The sequence below is a fragment of the Eutrigla gurnardus genome (assembly GCF_963514095.1).
Source record: "Eutrigla gurnardus genome assembly, chromosome: 7".
NCBI classification, from domain to species: domain Eukaryota; kingdom Metazoa; phylum Chordata; class Actinopteri; order Perciformes; family Triglidae; genus Eutrigla; species Eutrigla gurnardus.
The window spans coordinates 20,512,436-20,532,914 of NC_139921.1; the positions used below are offsets into that span (position 1 = coordinate 20,512,436).

A 20,479-nucleotide genomic window follows, 5' to 3' on the forward strand; every position below is an offset into this window, starting at 1 on the left:
ATCATCAGCGTGGACCTGACTGAGAGCCCGTTGTTTACCTGTCATGCCTTTGAATGACGCTGTAAGGTGCAATGAACACAATACCAGGGACATCTATATAATACACCGTCATTTAAGTGTTATGTAAAAGCCCTGCAATAAGTGCTATTTTTAAGGTTGTGTCAGAGCAGTGTGGAGGCAATAGGCCATGGTTTATAGTGACACATGGTCACAATTATATTAACACCTTACAATAAAGTCATGTAATTTGTGCAAAAATTCACATCACAAAGACATGCATGTAATCCTCAAGTATGGAATTAACAAAACAGTTGGTGACTCATTTTCTGAAAAAAGATGCTTTTTTTCTTGTTGTAAAACTCATTGCTTTTTTATTTCTTTGGGTCTCAAAAACAGTCTAATGAAACACTAATAGGAGAAAACCGTTCTTCGATTCAACTGCTCACAAGTTAAAGGTTGAGTAGGTGGTTCTATGCAGAAACACTTTGTTATATTACGTAAATCCTCTTAACATTCTGATAGCAATGAATGAATTAAATGCTCTAACATAAAAAAAAATGTAATCTGTGGCCGTGGCAGGACCCTGTCCAAACAAAAACGTTGGGCCAGAGAAAATAACTGGTCTGTCAATGCTTACTTCCTGATTGCGCACTCTGCTGATCTCGAGCACTCGTTTGGCGTTCTTGGGGAGTGGCTTTGAACAGAGGTCTGAACGAAGGGGGCGGGACTATTTCGGTTCAGCAATGTGTTCAAAGTCAAAACTGACACTCGGCTGCACTTTTTCGACAGGGAATCCCAAGTAGATGTTGCTTTGTATTAAGGGTCACATGCAAAAAAAAGGTTGGGAACCATGGACATTAAACTTTCCAGGCGTGCTTGTTATTGTGTCCATCACTCGGCTACCAGATTAACAGCTTGAGTTTACTGATAATATCCTTACCAAAGGAAAATCGTGTGATCGCTATATTTGAAAACCTGTTTTTTTTTTTCTGTGCATCAAAACGCTTAGTAAAGGCATCTACTGCATTGTCCCCCCCGTGGAGGCATAATTACATAACCATGCCTGTCGGCCGCATGCTCCGGAGTTAGCGCTGCCCTCAATGTGGCTTCATGGGCCTAAGAATAACAGACAAACGACACGGTTATATGGTGGTCACGTTGATGTGTCCTCTGCCAGAGCCGATGTCTCCCCACATGCTGGAGACTTCAGGGCCTTGTGGATTCTGGAAAGACTCAAGGTATGAAAACGTACTATACGTTTAGTTTTAGTGTTGACTTGTAGATTGGAGATTAAATGCACCGTGGCGCTTTATTACTGACACCAAAGCAGCTGATGAAGCTAACGATACCACTGCTGTCACGGCTCCTTTTCCCTCTTAATAACCATGATACACTGTGGGTGTGAGTTTCCACTTCAGTTGAAGACCAATCATTAAAAAAAATCCTACAGACATGATGCCATTGCATAATAAACCACGTCTTTTTTCCATCACTCATGCTCCCTTCCTCGGTTTCGTAATAATAATTGCCTGGCCGTCCGAGACAGCTAAGTCCCCTATAAGCCATTAATATTAAGGACTGAGGCGGTGAGGGCTATTTACGTCCGTGTGTGTCAGGCATTGTCCACACTGTGCAGACGGAGAACATGAGTGAGATATGTGGGGATGACTGTGACATTCCTCCACCAGACAGCACCGGTCAGTCACTCAGTCTGGAACAATGCACCTAAACGCCCCCCAAAAAAAACCTGCCACTTATCAGACATGGGACATGTAGGCCGGAGCGGGAGCTGCACTGTCAGCTGCTTCATCTGCTGCGAGCGAATCTGTTTTATTCTTTCAAGTCATGGTAATAAGAGCAGACAGTAGAGAAGATGTTACTTGACAGGTTTAGGTATTAGTTCGAAATCACCCCCACAGCTCATTAATCATAAGCTTAGAAGTGATAAAGCAGTGTCCCCTTTTCTTTTAAATCCACTCTGTTTTCTGGAATCTAATGTAGCCGTAGCTTTCCAAACGCTCTGATCATTTATTTATGGCTTGCTGGAAAATTCTCTTTTCACTTGCCTCTATTCACAAAGCCTTGGGTCAACAGAAGGTGGTGGAGATTCACTGTTTTTCGGACGGAAACCTCAGCTGAACAGGTGCTTCATTCAAAGCCATTCCTGCCTGTACTTAACCCCCACATTTGGTCTGAACAAGTTTAATCAAGCCGAACACGATGTAGTCTATCATGTTCCGCTCAAGTGTTACTGCTGCACCGTCTAGCAGTGATTCACGAGTACTTGTAACCAGGGGAACTGCAGTTGCCATGGGATATGTGGAAAGATTGTGAAGATGCGTGGCTAATTGAAAAAAATAAAAGGATAAAATAGGATTTCTTGTCAAATGACAAAAGGATCAAATAGAAAAATATGTTTACATATTGTGTTTACAAATGATTGCGATGCTGTTTTTTTTTTGACAACTTATTGTCACAATGTCAAGCTAGCTAAGAGAGGCTTTCTGCGCAGTTCGCAACTCTTCCCAAATCAGTCGTAACACCTGAACACCACTTACTGTGACTGAAAAACAAAAAATAAAACAAAACACAAACTAAAAATGAGTTAGCAGAGAGCAGAGAAGTCGTAAGAGTTAGCTAAAAGTGATGGACAAATGGATTCTTAATGTTAATGGATGAAGATTACTGAAAAAAGAAACTAGCTAAAATAGCTAACAACAAGATTTGTTACGATGATTAAAACATCCAGCGTCTGCTACTTTAAGTGCTCGTAGGACGAATGTAAACTGACCTAAACGTAGACAATTCAATTGTATGAAGAGAAATATTGTAACATTATTCACTTATATAAGTAATGTTATATGACACCCACATTGAAATCAATGCATGAATGTGACAGGTGGTGTTCAGAAAGGGGCACATGAGCTCATCTAATGGGGCTGTAGTGGGACGTCTGAAAAAAAAAAGAAAAGAAAAGGTTGGCAACCTCTGCTGTATATTACTTGCCACTTGACATAAAGTACAGCTCATCGGCTGTGTACATAAATGTTGTCGATTATTAAAGCAAACCCCCTCATCCCCTTTTGTCACTGCTGGTAAGTAGGATGGATCGCTGTGGATGATGAAGCACTTTTCTTCCTCTCTGGCCTCATTCTGCATCTCTCCTCCTCCTCATTCTCAATTCTCTGCTCCTCATTCACAATTCTCTCTGTTAGATCTTACAGTCAAACACGATCCTGAAACTGAGAAGAGAGACTGCTCGCTTCTTTCAAATGTTGTCACCTTGTCAGACTGGTAACCGTATCAGTAGGTGTTTTACTTTAATATCATGAAATTCATTTTGGATGTCACTATTTCAAGTTTTAGATTTTTTTTTAAAAACAGCTGGTTAGCTTAGCACCTCCACAGCTTCCCTTAATGCCAAACTATTCCTTCAAGGATAATCCAGATGTTTTCAAATTCACAGATAATGCACGCAGAAGTGTCAGTATTGCAGATTTTGCTGGCGTGCGTGATGCACTTTAGAAGAGATTCAAAGAAGAGGAGGAGGCACAGCGGCGCTCAAAGGGTGAGACGCTGTGTCTCAGACTCACTGACGAGCAGAATTTGTATTCCGAAGCGGAGCTCTGCAGTGGAGCGGGAGGGAGGGAATCAGGGCAGTGGATCATCACGGTCGGGTGAATACGCATGCTCACATGCTCGTGTCAACGCGCGAAACCAAACAATGCAGCCCACGAACGCAGGGACAATAAAATGCATGCGAGTTCATGCTGAATGTGTGCAAAAATCTTCTTTGAATTCAAACCGAACACACGCAGAAACCTATCCTTATATTCACTACAAACAAAATAATAATGCATAAACTGCCTACAAAAAAAAAAGAAGAACAAAAAGACTACAGAAAATGACTACAGTTCCCACGGAAACATGAGCGATATCAGCTTTATATGTGAGAGAAGAAGAAACAAACTCTGGCGTTTGGCCACTGCAGGCATGCATATAGGCTGTGGGTGCACTATTCTCATGATCAGACACACACACACACACACACACACACACACACACACACACACACACACACACACACACACACACACACACACACACACACACACACACACACACACACACACACACACACACACACACACACACACACACACAATCCATCCCTTCACTGCCAACCGCTTGTTACACCAGGCTACCTCACTTGGCCCAGCCAAACCAACCCCTGGTGCCAGCGCCAATGCAGCTGCTGTAATCTAGGCCAAGCTATTTATAAAGCAAGCAGCCAAGTACAGGGAGCCAGGGGGAGACAGAGGGATGGGAGGATAAAAGAGTGTCTACAGGGCAGAGAGACAGATCTACAGAGTGTAGGTGAGAAAGAGAGAGAGAGAGAGTGAACACAGAGGCACAGGGAGGCAGGATGGCATAGAGGGAATAAAAGTAGTGAGAGTGTGTGTGTGTGTGTGTGTGTGTGTGTGTGTGTGTGTGAGAGTGTGTGAGAGAGAGAGAGAGAGAGAGAGAGAGAGAGAGAGAGAGAGAGAGAGAGAGAGAGAGAGAGAGAGAGAGAGAGAGAGAGAGAGGTTATGTCAGCATGGATACCTGAGGACCAAATGTAAATGACAAACACGAGGAGCCTCAATCAACACTCCTTCAAAGCCCGAAACTGTGTTTCATCGTGTGGTTTTGATTTCTGCAGACGAGCTGTCAGGATGAAATGTGAGGGAGGGAGCGTGGCTGCTGCAGCGTTTAGTCCTTTGGGTGAAAAACAAAATGTTGACAACAAGGTTTTACACGACTTCTGACAATCAGGCTTTAATTAGCAGTGATAGACGACTCCCAGAGGGCAACGCCGACTGTAACTCTTCCCTCACGATTTACAAAAATGAGCATGTCTTCATCGGGAAATGTGCACACGGAACAGTACGGGTAGATTGTCCAATATTCCTACGTGAAAAAAAAAAATGCAGACTGTGACTATGTGATCACAAGGTTTTCTCCAAAGTTAGAACAGTTTTAGTTATTTCAGTTGAGACATTTCGTCTGTGCTCCTACATCCTGTATAAGAGGTTGGAAGTTTTCAGGGGCTTTAATAAATTGTCACATGTTGCTATGCAAATAAAAGCATGTTGAACTTTTGTACCAGGAAGTGTTTCATAGAAATTCTGATGCATGCATTTAAAGTCGTTTCATTAATTTTCATGCAAGTAACCTTAACCAATATGAATGTATTTGTTTTGGAATAGTGATGCACCGGTCATTATAATGCACCATTGTAGAGATTTATACACCATTTACACCATTTGCATTTACATGATGCACCTACGGGCAATTTAGAGTATGACAAACCGTGCAAAATCCACACGGAAGGCTGCAACTGCATTGCTGTGCATCCATCCCCAAGGAATAATCGATAGTCTCCTTGTTTTAAATTACTGGCATATTTTAAGGTTGTGATGTTTCTCGAGAAGGAGTACAGGGCACGGTTTCACGCACGCCTTGTTTCTTTTCTCCACATGCATTCAGTGAAGAAGAATATAAAGTGCGGAGCCAATCAGAGGCAAAGTAGGGGGGCTTTCTTCGCAGGAAGCAGGTAGAGAAAAAAAATAACGCTGCACACAGAGACAGACGGGTTGAATGGCAAGTGCACTGGTGACCTATGAAAATACACTTTTCGGATTCATGCTCGACGATACTTTCAATAACATCAATATGTAAATGAATAAAATAACAAAAGATGCTTTATGTACAGAGTGCTTGTACAAACAGCAAATGTGGGAGCTGACAGCCTGGTATGTTTCTGGTTCACAGCCCACATCTGGTGGGCCACCAGCAGCTGTTCAGTGTTTTAACCCAGTCCAGCAGCTTAGGAGCTGGAGAGATGAGCTGCCGTATGGCTGCGAGCGGGACAGAGGGAGGGGAGGGGGGTGGACGAGGAAACACAGAGCGACACGTGCCGATGGTTCCACTGATTGCTTTGCTTTGAAATCAGGTCAAATCTTTGGTATGGTTAGACGGACTGTCCGACCCGCATGCAGGCATCGCTGCTGAATACCAGACACAACAAGAAAGAAAAAGGGGGGGAAGGGAGGACCCGAGGTGGTCTCGGCGCTTCGGACATAACATTGTGTGATGCAGGCAAACAAAGAGGGAGAAAGGTATACAATAGTCTCTTCACCAGAGGATAGGGAGAGCTCTTTATTGTTTCACTAAATTAAAGTAAACATTTTTGAAAATTGATGAGCACAAGAGGTGGTCGGGTGTAAACTTTACAAGATGCTCCATAAGCAAACCAAATGGACTGAAAAAAAGTGTTTGAGCTTTGATATCTCTTTCAGAAAAACCACCTGCCACCAGGATAATAGACACTGGCCCCAAGATGCCATTGACTTGGGTACATGTCGTCAACAAGCTAGTGGAGACAGTGATAAGCAGGGAAAGCAAGATGCACACGCAGACAAACTGAAGAAGAACGATGAAGAAAAGCACTCGTGGGAGAATCGACATATGAAAGATGTAAATAAAAACAGGAACAAACACGAACCAAATTGAATTGTGGAGGGTCACATTCACGATTGTATTTGTTTTTTCCAGAAAAGAAGGTGAAAAACAAGTACTGAGAAAAACAAAATCAACAGCAGCCGACTATCAATAGTCCTTTTCTGTAAATGACAACCGGCAGAAATTGATTTGGATGCCGGTCCCCCCGCCTCTCCCTCCTCATAAATAACTCCCAAAAAGCCACCTCACAGGCACAACATTACAACGTCAACAAAGCCCTGGCAGTAAACACAAAAGGTAAAAGAAATGACTGCAGGATTCAAGTTAAACTGGAGCTATTGACTTACAAAATGGTCCAGCTGACTCTGAAGAAAAAAAACCTATACAAACATAATATGGATGGATGGACAGGCTGGTTAAAAAATACTACATTTTCTGTTGCTTATGGGATTTTTTGTTTTACAGCTCCTTCATTTTAACCTAAAAGCCATTATCCATTTTTCTATGTCATGGCCTGATTGCAGTAATGCCTCAATTCATGGGAGTCCATTTATACTTCAGTCAAATAAGAGATCATGTTCTGTTGTCGTATTGTGAACTGCTATTCTTGAAAGAGGCCCGGTGACAGAACATTTCTTTTTTTAGACTGATTGAACCAAAAAATAATCTTGATTTAAATAGATTCACAGCAGCACAACTAGGAACAAATAACACAGCGGCTTACATAGCATGCTAATTCCTATAGTTTCATAATCAACCCCTGTGTAGCGGCGGGAGAGGGAGGGGGAAGATGAGTCTGTGGGGAAGATGAGCCGTCTCTTTTATCAAAGCAGCCGTACATAAAACCAACCTTAACCACACATGAAAGAGGGGAAAAAAATCTGTTTCCCTGAAGCTCTGACGCTGGGAGTGGCACTGGAAAAGTATCAATAAAAAAACGTATTTAAAAATACTTTTTCTTTAAATTGATGTGGTTATGTTTAATGTGTCCAAGAGATATTTTTAATATTACAGTGCGTTATCTTTGCAGTGTGTCTCCCGAGGACAAATAGAAAGAAACGTATAGGGATCAGCTTCTTTGTAGGAAATACAAAAGAGCAACAAAAAATAAAATAAATAAAACATTCTTGTGGGAATGTTGTGAAAGAGAATAAGTGACCCGGAAGTAAATAAGTGTCAGGAATGATAAGAGCTGTTCAAATTCTCTAAATGCAAAGGAAAGGTGCTTCAATGCTTTGTTTCAATTCTTCCTTAGCATAGGATACAACGGACCTTCCTTTATGAAAGGAAAGGAGATGACGCCGTGAGAACATTTAAAGTGCCGCACACCTCGGTCGTTCATGAAAACAAACTTAACATACTTAACAATTACTTCCATGCAGACATATAGTAATTGGAAATGTGTTGATTAATGTGCTTGGACAGTGATACTAATTGTTTTTCATTTGTAGTTATTTATTTACAAATGTTTTTAAAAAACGAAACTAAAATAACAAATGAAATTTGTCAAAAAACGAATTCTAAACAAATATTAAATCTCCAAAAAGGAGTGAAATAGATCAACCCTTTCTCCATAACTGATGAATAACTTAATTGATCATATAACGCTTATGACTGGAAACCTTTATTCCTTTTTTTATTAAATGTCAGTTCCAACCTTGAAAGTGAAATAATATTCGTGAGCTGGCTGTCTACATTTAAGATAAGATACATTTTTTTATGTGTCCCATGGCGGGACTTGATTTACAGAGCAGAGTTGATTTTAACAGCAACAGGAAGGAGGAGCTGCTCGAACTAACCAGCTGTTTATAGAACCAACAACACGGCGAGAAGTGGACGATGCACTTTTTGTAGTTCATTATTGTAGTTTCTCCACCGCAGACCCACATCAATCAACGGTGTCGATCATCAGCTGTCAATTATCAGTGCATTATAATGTCGTAGCTTAGTGAAAGTCCAGTCGGATTCTCTGAACAGCGCGGTCGTCTTTCCCTAAATCCTTATGAGTTCTCCTCCCACCTTTCCTTGACCTGGTGACTTTTTTCCCCTGAGGTCAAGGAAAAGTGATCAGGACCTCATTTGTTGACTATAACTGCAACCACAGCCTTTGACTTGCCATGAGCAGGAGAAGCACAGGTGTTACTAATAGCATTAACGATGGCTATGTTCTTCTCAAGTGCTGTCAATTCAAGGTGGCAAAAATAAATGGCATGCTGCCAGGCTAATTTGCATACCAAATTGAAATGAAGTGGAAACCAGGCCTGGCTGGCACTCGTTTGAACAGGCACAAAGATTTTCATGTGTTCAACGCGTGTATAAAGCGATCAACAACATGTTTCATAAAACGCTGTTACAGATAAAACAGATATTTTGTCACCCAATCATGTCATAGCATTAGTGTGGCTCAGATTCTGCTGGAAAAACCTAGCTGCTGAATTCAACTTCAGATACTCATTGAAATGCATGTAGCGTTGTTTATTTAAAAACAAAACAAACAGAAACTGCCATTGCGAACGAAAACACTGTCATCTTGTCAAATGTGCAAAATACTTTGCCCCCCCAAGTGCCACAGCGGCTCAGTTCGGGCCAAACTGATTTCCATCGCCGCCTGCTCTACGTAAATTGCTCTCTGTTTTCTTCTGTTTGATGAATAAAGGCAAAACAAGCACACCGGGTCAGTGAGACATCCCCGGTCAACGTACCAGAATTATATCCGGGCCGCAGCATGGAGCATGGGCCAGCGGCACTCACTCTGCACTGCATCATGTCTGACCTTCAGCCTGCCGAGCACCCGCTGCCTCACGTTCACCCCCCCCCCCTCCGGGGACCGACACCCAGAAATAGACCGCAGTCTGACACATGCGAAACATATCACTAGCGCGCGTGCATGCGTGCTGTATGTACAAGCGTTGTGTGCGCACATTAAGACACCCACACTCACTTTACATCTCACTTTTCACATCCTCCATCACGCTATCTTTAGTCCCTGATGTGTTTCATTGCTCCACTCTGCTCTTGGGGTTGTCTTGCTTCATCGTCCGATATACACGAGTCACACTATCAAACACGTTAGACTGAAGTGACCACTGAAGCAGTGACTTTTCCTTGTACCTGCCACTAATGCATTGCTAAAAGGGTAATTTGGTGAATGTCTGTCGGGCTTCTACAGTGAATATGCCGGACACGTTATCTAGGCTACAGAGTGATGCAGGGATGACTAATTTTTAGCATCAAAAGTTAGCATCACACTGGTTCCATCGTCAACTCCCCCTCATTATTGCAGAAAATGATCTCATTATCGTCATGGTTTTTCACAAAGATGTATAAAGCTTGAATTATCGCTTGAATTAAAAGGTAACAAAACGAACAACACCACAGTTGCATGAACGCGAGTATAGCAATGGGGCTATGAAGACGGACCAGTCAGCGTGACGATGTTTTGTAGTCTCATTTAGCCACTTGTTAGCAATCAATTCATGAGAGTGGATATCAATCAACGTATTTCATAACAAAGCATTAAAATCTCTTAAGCTTGTGTTAACTGCCCCAGGAGGAGAACCGTGAAGGAAGCTAAGCTAACCCAGCTAAGCTAACCCAGCTAGGACCTAAAGCTACTCCATCTTATCATTTAAATGTTTCAGACTCTATTTTGTTTAGATAAAGTTCTCGGGCATCTGCCTGCGTTAAAATAAAAATAAAAAAGATCTTGCCAAAAGATATGCATCGAAATCATTTATAAAACAAATAATTATTTTCCATTTTATTGGGTAAGAAGATAATATTGTCACCAGCTAGTCTCTAACTTGTCAGTCAACAACCTGGTGCCGAATTTGGTTCACATTGTGAGCAAAAAGCTCAAAATATCTGCCCGCTGCCGCTGGAAACAATGTAACAATACAGGGCAGCAACTTAAAAACATTTATGAAATCACTTTGCTCAGTGTTGTGTTACGGGTTGTGGCTGGCGCTTGCTTGATTGCACTGGTTATGGATTGAGAGGAACTCAGTCCGACAGCAGCGATGAAAGCGTTGCTCTGTGCTGATTAGGTCTGGTATACACCGGGCACTATGAGGTACGACTTATAATGGCTTCTCTGACCTTTCCCTTGACAAGCGCAGAAACCACTTTGCCTCGTTACTTTCCCCACACACACACACACCTCCGTCTCTAACTCCCTCACTCCTTGTACACACTTGTCTTCGGCGGGGGCTATAGATAACGAATCATGCCAAGATTGGAACAAAATTGCAGCTGTGTTCACTCTATGCGATGCTGTTAATCATACTCATATGCTGAATGTAGGTGATCATCCCTGGGAACCAGTGTAAGTAAGCTAATTACGTATTAGTGACTTTATTCAAGCAATATATTAATCGACTCGATACAGATTCAGTGCAATTTAACATGAACATAAATACAACACAAAGAGATAGGAAAGACATTTAAAACAGTCTTTATGATGCTCAAAGCGCCTTGCCAAACTTTTGACCTTTTGGAGAGATTAAGCAATTAAATAAAAAAGTGTGCCATTAGGCTTTACTTAAATGTTTAAAACCATTAGCCTGTAATAATGATGGCAAATTAAACATAATACCTATTTCATATCTTAATTGAGAGACTGATGACTTAAGCTCTATGAATGATCAGTCAAATCATTAACTGTGGGCGACACAGCCATCAAGAGAATGGATTTTAATTAGATTATACCCGATCTCGATAACGATATATATATCAAAGTATAACTTCCTAAAGCAACAGGAAGCACTTTTAAGGCATCTCTCCATTCTACATAAAAGCTGGTCGGGGGGACAAAACGCTGCAGATAAAAGAGAAAGTGTGCCACTAATGCAGAAGAAAGGAAAAGGCTTTTAAAGCTCGCTAAGAGCTTCTTATAAATATATATAAATATAGAGCCACATCTCTCTCTCTCTCTCTCTCCGTCTCTCTCTCTCTCTGTCTCTCTCTCAGCACAACAGCACTGCTACAAGCCAAAAACAACCTCATAAAGCTCGTTTGAAAATATCACAAGCAACTCGCCTCATCCCTTCCCGTTCACAATTTGAAAGTTTAAATAAATGTCAAAAGTTCTATTTTTAGTGTGGCTCATTTAATTGAACCATATAGAGAACAAGCTATTGACATGTTCCGACTGAGGCGTATGTGGGTGGCATTTCCACTTAAAAGCGCGGAGTCTGAATCGTAATGAAGCGCGGAAGGCAAAGAGAAAGGGAGGGGGTGGGGGGTGGGGGGGCAGACTCCATCGCTGGGAGCAATGGGTGTACAAATAGCGAACTCACAAAGCAAGGATTGTTTCATTTAAAGGGATTTTGTGTGTGCGCCAGATTTAGCCGCTCGGCTTTGCATTCGTATACACAGAGAGGATAAATACAGAACATACAGGAGGGAGACGGGGAGGGAATTGTTCAAAGATTTGAGGAAGGAAAATAAAGTTAACCGAAAGAGGAGAGAAAAATTGTTGTGAAGAAGATAGCTTTTAGAGATGCATGGATAGACGTGACGTAGAATGAAAGACCGGGAGACTTAAAGACAGTGAGGCATGCCAGCTGGATGGATGGAGGGATGGTAGGACGGCATAATTGGATTAGAGGGGCAGAAAATTAAAAGCATTTGATTTGTATCCTCCTCCAGCAAACAGGATCCTGTGATCCCAAGGAGTCTCATGCAGCTGTGACAGCGAGACTACACATCCCAGAGGAGGCCTCAACAGAATACATACAGTGTGTGTGTGTAGACAGGTATAAACGTAGCATGCTTGTACTGGATTTGGGCTTTTGGTATGAGGCCTGTCGCATAGTATAAGTATAAAAACACACTGCGTGAATGATATGGATTTAGGCTGAGTATGGCTCACGATTTGTATTGTAATCTGCTACCATGCACTAATGTTCATTTGCAAATAAATAACAGCATCAGGTGTGAATATGGGGGTGTGGGTGCGTGCCTTTGAGCAATCAGCAGCGCAGCTTAGGACCGTGATCGGAGCGAACGCTGTGGATGACATCATGCACGCTTTGCTCGGCTTTGAATCTTGAAACGCGCTGACACATTCGGCATGATGACTCAAACACACACACACACACACACACACACACACACACACACACACACACACACACGTTGACCCAAAAAGTGAGTTTGCTCCATCTCACCCTGTGCGCGTCCTCTTCGAACACCGCCTCGTGGACGCCGCATGCAAAGAGCGCCGTGGGGAGGTCGCTCAGATCCATCATCTCCTCTGTCACTCCGTCCTGATCGCTCTCCCCGAACACCATGTCCTCTTCCTCCTCCTCGTCCTCCTCAGGGTCGCTGCTGTAGGCCTCTGAGCCATTGCTCCACGCCTTGGAGCTCTCTCGTAGCATGATGAAGCCTTTTAGGAAGGTGGGGACCACAGAGGCTGGGAAATAGGGAGAAAAGGAGGTTCAGAGATTGGATGTTGGGAGATAAGGTGAATAATCTGGGTGGACAACGACGAGGTAGTGAGATATTGGTGCGTGAAGATAACAGAGTTGCACTTAAGTGTCGGTGATCGTACAGGCTGTGGGATGAATAAAAGAGAGAAACAGGAGGAAAAAGGGAAGATGAAGGAAGGTGTGACATTAAAAGATGGTGAGATAAGAAAAAATAGATAAAAAGGACAAAAGATGAGGCAAACACAAAAGGAAATAAACAGAAAACAGAGAGATATGTTGGAATCTAGTTGTACTCCTACAGTATTCCTGATTAAAATGTTTACAGTATATCCGTTTTCATTTTGGGTTAATTGGATGATTATTTTCTTAATTAATTATTAATTAAATGTTTGTTCCATAACAATAATATCTATATATATCTATATATAATCTAGCACCGCGTTTAAAAAACGGGAATATTCTGATTAGAAGAAATAAAAAGGATATGATGAAGCCAGATCTGACCCTTTGTGAAACGTCCAACATTAAACTGGACAAAGAGCGCCATCTAGTGGAACATTTAAACGAACGAAGGTTATCATTCATATTTAATTTTGTTTATCACAATACCATCTGAATAATCTAATGATCTCAAACAGACCGAACACAGTATCCCGTTGTCGTCTAATCTCTGTATAAATGCCATGAATGGATGAGTAACAAGAGCACGCTACGGTAATGTTATCAGCAGCACCCTGGTATAAATGGCCGTGGAGGATAGTGACGTCAACATTTGCATCGCGTGCACTCCAAGGAAACCCCGGAACATCATGGAGAAGGGCTCGCGCTAATTCGCCTCGTTTAGCATTAAAGTAACGGATTCTCTCCTGAAAAAGACTGTTTCCGCTGCCAAATGTCGTTTTTTTAGCCAGAATAAAGGGAGAATTCGCGCGAAAGTTAGCAAAGAGTCGCGGGTGTACGCTAACGGACGAAGTTACCGTTTACATTCTCCTTTCTAACCTGTTCAAATGCGAAACTACGGGGTCACCGTTCGGCTACTCACCTCAGAACCGCCAGTGGAAGCGACCCATTGCAAGTGGACTTAAACAAAACCGGGTTTTCGGGTGACTTTGTCAAACCAGACGGAAGCTGTTCTGAGGATGTTTGTGGTTTGTGAGACTGCTGTCAGACGCGTCGGCGTTTGTTATTACTGGATTATTGGACACTATTTTGATGCAGCCTACTCCGGCGTCGGGACCCGCAGGTGAGACCAATGAAATGCCGGCGGAGGCTCGCAGCGACCAATGAGGCAGAGGAAGGGGGGCGGATGCTCCGATTCAAGATTGGTGGCGACTGAGCTGCAAAAAAAAAAAAGAAGTGGCACACAGAGAGCTCTGTGCTTTTATTTGACAAGGACATCCAGGAGAGCCGAATCAGCTGTCTCACCCACCGTATAAGGATAACGAGGTAGTCACACATAGCTACAGACATGTCATGTGACCAGATATAATACAGTTCAATTCTCTAACACACCTGTTGCACATGAGGTAAAATCAGTTCAGTGGGTTTTTCTGTGGCCACAGAATACACTTCTTAGGCAGATGTCAAAGAGCTGGAGGTTTTCCCTTCTAGTAGAATGATGCAATGTCCTATGATGCAGTTTATGATTTACTGATACTGTAAGTGCATTATCTGCTGTAAGGACAGAAATCCAGGCCCCATCCGATGAGTGACATCAGCTTGAAGTTGATTAAGTTTAAGGTCAACACCAAACGTGTCACAGAACTTTCTGCAAATTCTTTATATCACACACGATTGCATATCTTTTACAATGGATGGATTTTATTTTACAGCATCAGTTTAGATTTCATTACAGATGGCAGTTATAATAAGAAGACAGGCTTCAGTTGGTTTACACAGTGTAATGATGCGTTTATACAGTACACACACACACAACAAACCACAGGCGGGGAATAACCATGTTCTGAATACTGTGGAAAGAAAGGCTCCCTGCTTCATTAACACTGTAGAGACAAACTGCCACATACACTGAGGTGGAGTGAACCCAATGTATGCAGTCACTCATTCATAGTGGAATATAAATTTAAATGCAATCATAAAACTAATTTGTTTATTCATAGATGTTCTTTCAGCTTGTGAAATTTTGATGGGAAGGTTTTATTTGAAAAATATTGGACCACAACAACGCGGTAATTTTGCAGTCGATTTTCAGATTTATTTCTTGATTTTTATTCAAAATCAGAAACTTCAAGGCATCAGATTAAAAGGAAACTAAATTCAGGCTTTCTACAGTGGATTCACCTTTCGTACTTCCAGTGCAAATTTAAATAGTTGTACCGTTTATCAGTTATTTCAAGATGCAGGCATTCACTTCCCTTCATTATGAGTTATCAAAAGTGCTATCACCTTTGTTTTCAAATGTTTAAAAAAAAAAAATTCGAATAGGCACCAGATTACAGTCTCCTTCCTATAAAAGCTAGAGGACGCTTCACTCGCCTACCTGGATTATCTACCACCTAACAGTAATGTATCCAGTGCATAGCTACTTTTTAAGGCACACTAAAAGCTAACTTGAAAATTAATAAATACATTAGAATAAATTAAAAGGTTTACACCCACTTTTTGGTCACATCAGGAAAATAAGTAATACAATGAACTTCCAAGAACAAGATGCAAAGTTGTGGAGTGAAAACTGCTCATATTGGAGGCAGGTAGGTAGAGGCAGATATTTAAAAGTCAAAATGTTCATTGGCAAGTCTGGAGCTACATTATATAACTTTGAGGAGTGACTTCAAAATCCTCAATGGAAGAACAGATCCCATTAATGCTCGATACATTGCTTAACGATCACGGAAGTGAGAAGTAGTGGAAGCTCCAAGGCAAAAACACCATCTCGGCGCTTCCATTATTGTGGACCCATCACAACATCCAGCAGCTTCAGGTTCCTTCCGCTGATTTGTGGAATGGGCACAGCTGACATCTTCTAATAAAATGGAATGCTCCTAAAAAAGGTCACATTTTGGTTTGGAGATTTCAGAAAGCAAAACGTGTGAAGAAGAGGGTAAGTGAAAGTAAACACCCAGTGGACAGTTCCTTCTGGGCTGGAGGTTGGCCTTGTGTATATGTGAAAAAAACCCTCAACCCACCTCGGTCTTTCAAGATACTTGAATGTTGTTTTAGTTGAATGGATGAGGCAAAAACTCTACTCTAATCTTCCTTTAGGACAGCCAGGCCACGATCGGTCGACCTAGAGCTGATTGGTGGTTCTTCGATGTTGACGGGTAGGGGAGCAGGAGCCACTCCATCGTTGTTGACCAGAGATCCGTAGGAGAAAGAACCATTGGTGTCCGACTGAACAACCAGGGCCTTGTCATGAATCATTGGGACACCTGGTAATGGAAAGGACAGGTAAGATAAAGTTCAAGTAAGGAACTAAGAGCCAAAATGACAATTCACAATGGTGTATTATGTAATGGAACTTGTATTTACTGTTTAAATATAGACCTGAATTTAAAATTTAAAATTGTAACAAAACGTTTTTTTTCAAAACTTTGAAGATGAATTGGTGTAATCTTTTGTAGGAATACTTTTTTTGTTTTCCGTTACACACATAAAACCTCAATCTCAATAGATTCACATTTTCAGTATTCATGTAAAGTATACGTTCATGTAAAGTTACGAACCATTAACCATATCCATCGTGACATATGGCTCAAAGGTTTTGGTCTTGCTCCTCTTTTTGGTGATGAGAAAGACCCCAAGGAAACAGAATACCGATCTGCAAAAGCACAAAATATTTGTACAATATTTAAACATAATTCATCAACCATTGCCATCAAATGTCTGTTTCCAGGTTTATTAATGTTTCGCTATATATAGTTATATGTCAGCCGTTTTGTGTTACTATGTCTCTGTTCTATTCATGTCCCAGTGAGCCACGATAGTGTGACAGTGAGTCATGGAAATATACCAGGATGCTGAACCTGAAGTCGCCAAATAAAACATTAATTTTATCATTTACACCAGGGCTTTTGCTGCTGTGACAAGTCAAAATGTCTGAATGATCACTCACCCCAACAAAAACATGCAAATGTGGAGGGCGTCTTCATTCTTAAAATCTAAGTAAAACACAGCACCTGAAAAACCAGAAAAGAAGAAAATGATCACACCACTCAATAAAGGCCCGATTGACAATTACAACTCAAAACAAAACAAAAAAAAAATCAGCAAAGAATGTCATAACTCACCAGCTACCACGGCAAGAGCGGTGGAGAGGATGTAGCTGACACTGGCGATCAGAGAGGTGTCATACAGCTTATAAGCTTGGGTGAGAAATCTGAAAAGGCAACAACCATTGATACACAGATAAGCATTTTGTGGGTGAAGTATGTTGACCACTATGGCCAACGTGCTAACCACACTTTTAAAGTTAATACTTCGTCTTCGATGTTCCTTTCACTCACCTGGCCTGGAAGATAACTGAAGCCACCATACACACAAACATGATGCTGAAGATCGGGTAGTCCAGCTGCATGTTGCCCTCAATGGTGAGAACCAACATGCTCGCTACCGCTTTAACTGTGATGACTGTAGTCGAGCCTGTCCAACAAAGTAAAGACATATTAAAACAAAACAGATACAGAACAAACAAGACTTAAAATATTAAACATTAAGGAAAGGTGCTGATGTATTCTAATAAAGTATGATAGTTGCTCACCCAGTAGCGCGACCAGCATCAGAATAATAACGAGGTAGTTAGCATTGCGCCGTTTGTAGTAGTATAAAAGCAGGCAGAATGCGATGATCTCCAGAAGCTGTCAATAAGGGTGATAGCAATAATAAATAAGAATATCAAATAAACAAAATAGGAATCACTCCAGGTGTTGCCAGATAACAACCAGGGAAGAGACATGTATGCCAGGAAAAGTGTTCACAGATGGACCTTTACTAACACTGAACAACACAGCATATTTTCTTATCAGCACTAAAAACTACAGCCTCAAATGTGACCATGTAGTTCATTCAAAACAGTCTGAGCAAAAACAGAGCAGGAGTCACCAAACCTGTAACTCAGGGCCGTTGTGTTGCTTTTAAAAGGTTTCATATGAACTGATTATAAATGATGGGTGCGAGGGGTGTGTAGTCAAAGGACATTTCTAACAATACTGTAACCTTTTTGTTTTTGTTCAGTATATAAAATGTGTCTAAGCTCAAAATGTAAATAAGTTCACATTAAGGTGCTCCACCTGAAGCAATTTTATGTAAATTTAAAAGCAGAGGCACATTGAGTCAACTCTCTGCTGAGCCCTTATTTCTGAATGAAAATATCTTACCAGATACAAGAGAACAGGCCATGCTACAACGTGCGCCACAACGTTCTCTGCTTTGAGTGTTTCATGAGAGTTTGGTCCAAACGCTACGAAGAGGAACGTTCCTCCTAAGGTCAGAATAGATCCCAGGACAGGCAGCCCGTACTCCTCTGAAATAACATGAAATAGGAAATAGGACATTTAGTATAACGTGAGAGTAGAAAGACTAATTGACATCACAGCGAAACACTTTTTTTTTTTTTTTACAATTTCACCATTATAAGGTCTATTCAGCAAAATATGGGCTGTACATGGACACCCTTTTAGACTGTGTTATTTCAGCCATTTTAACGTAGCAGCTGAGCATGCAGTAAGTCGTTTGGAAAGTTCAGCGTGAGACTGATAAAAAGATTTGCATGCAACGGGAACAAAGTCCATGCATGATATACGAGTGTCTACAGTTACACAGAGACGCTGAACTTACTTGCTAAGTCCTTTGGCTTTGATTTCTGCCGCAGAAAAAGGAGACCCAAAATTGCGCTTGCTGAAAACAAAAAGTCAAGAAAGATGGTTTTATGTATACATTTGAGAAATCTATTTCTCTGGCCGTTTCAGTGAGCTCGTTTTCACAATCACCATATCAGTGACTATCTCTTAATGTCTTCAACTGAACTATTTTGGTAAGGAATACTCACTGAGGACAGACACGGCGTTTAGAGGCGCTACGAGAGCGAGCGGGGCGAAGGCATAAGAAAGGAAGTTGGCTCCCTCCCCGATACATATCAGTACAAAACCACACCACCAGGTTTTGGTGCGGTAGAAGGCACGCGGGTCCTTGGTTCCTGCTAGCGTCACATGGCTGTATTTCTGTAAGTGAGAGACATGCAGGCAACCGTCAAAGACTTGAGTAAACACAAGGTCTAAACAGTATGCAAAACAAAGCAAACATAGGCCTACACCAAACAAAAGGTGCTTTTGTTGTAGAGATATTATACTGCACATTAGATATGTTGATATTGTGTAATAAGAAGCACAGAATGGACAAGGGGGGGCATATTATTTCATCCATACGACAATATAACAGCTTCTAAAGGGTTAACCTTACAAGTCGACCCTGTTGACACAGCACTGACACAAGAGAACAGACATTAGAGGCACATATAAGGCAGTTTGTTGTTGTTGTTGTGGAGAACAGAGGTCTGTACCTGAATACTTAGGGAGATGCTGACGAGCACATTTCCAAAAATAGCGAGTAAAGTCCCAATGAGATTATCCTAAAAAAGAAGAAGACAGACAGATAGAATTATACCAAATATACGTTGAACTGTTTTTATAACATAAACGATGATGTATTTCCATTCAGTCGGCATCCAACTTGCAGTAATACATGGTATCTTCACATTTTTTTGGTATAATATGAAAAGACACATACTCCATAGGAGTTGTAATACCTTCCACTGGTAGTGAAAGTTAAACAAAAGGATGGTTTGAAACGTAAACTACCGTATGTCATGTGTCTCACCGTGTAGGAGTCCCCGACGGCTCTCATTAAACCCATCCTGTTCGCCTCCTGAGCCAGTTTATTCATCGTCGGCTGAAGACAGACGCTCAGATGTCAGATATTTCATCTTTTCGCCGTGGCATTGTGTGTCCGTCGCTCATATGTCTGTGTTTATCCGGCTTTACGCTGAGGAAGACACCATCGTTGAGACGAGCGGCATCTCACTTCCGGATTTGTCTGCACCTGTTTCAGGCTACGCCTTGACGCACGACGGTGACGCTAGAGTCACGTGACCGTGGATAGTGACGCGATTTTATTTACAAAGCGTATAATAAAGATAACATTTCAGCGAACAGGCTTTTTATGAGACAAAAAAAACACAAAAAAAACACGATGAATTGAAATAAATACATTTCCTGCTTCCTGTAGTTTAACCTGTAGTCTGCAGTACCACTTGAGGACAGTAGGTTTGCCATTGAGCTGATATTGATCCAGGAGCATTTATCGGAGGAGGAAGTTATTGCTGAATTTAAAGAGTAATCAATTGACAGTAAATTATTGGGTGTCATTTATAGTACTGCCCGGTATGTGTGTGTGTGTGTGTGTGTGTGTGTGTGTGTGTGTGTGTGTGTGTGTGTGTGTGTGTGTGTGAATATGTGTGAATATGTGAATATATATATATATATATATATATATATATATATATATATATATATATATATATATATATATAT

The 20,479-nt window shown here is 41.4% G+C and overlaps 2 protein-coding genes across 2 annotated transcripts in view; both read right to left on the reverse strand.

The window, feature by feature from the left end:
* rcan3 (regulator of calcineurin 3) overlaps positions 1 to 12,919 on the reverse strand; it is a 33,817-nt gene extending 20,898 nt beyond the window's left edge. The window contains exon 1 of the mRNA XM_084014258.1: positions 12,675 to 12,919. Within this exon, the coding sequence (XP_083870384.1) occupies positions 12,675 to 12,884 (210 nt within the window). The 5' untranslated portion in view covers positions 12,885 to 12,919. The remainder of the gene's footprint in view (positions 1 to 12,674) is intronic.
* A 1,850-nt stretch (positions 12,920 to 14,769) lies between these two features.
* Positions 14,770 to 19,987, reverse strand: nipal3 (NIPA like domain containing 3). The gene is made up of 11 exons (XM_084013339.1): positions 19,767 to 19,987; positions 19,450 to 19,518; positions 18,940 to 19,111; positions 18,729 to 18,788; positions 18,269 to 18,414; positions 17,653 to 17,749; positions 17,399 to 17,534; positions 17,183 to 17,271; positions 17,008 to 17,071; positions 16,619 to 16,713; positions 14,770 to 16,324 (listed from the first exon to the last, which is right to left on the reverse strand). The coding sequence occupies exons 1-11, from the start codon at positions 19,830 to 19,832 to the stop codon at positions 16,143 to 16,145; spliced, it is 1,176 nt and encodes a 391-aa protein (XP_083869465.1). The 5' UTR covers positions 19,833 to 19,987; the 3' UTR covers positions 14,770 to 16,142.
* Positions 19,988 to 20,479: the final 492 nt, after the last annotated feature.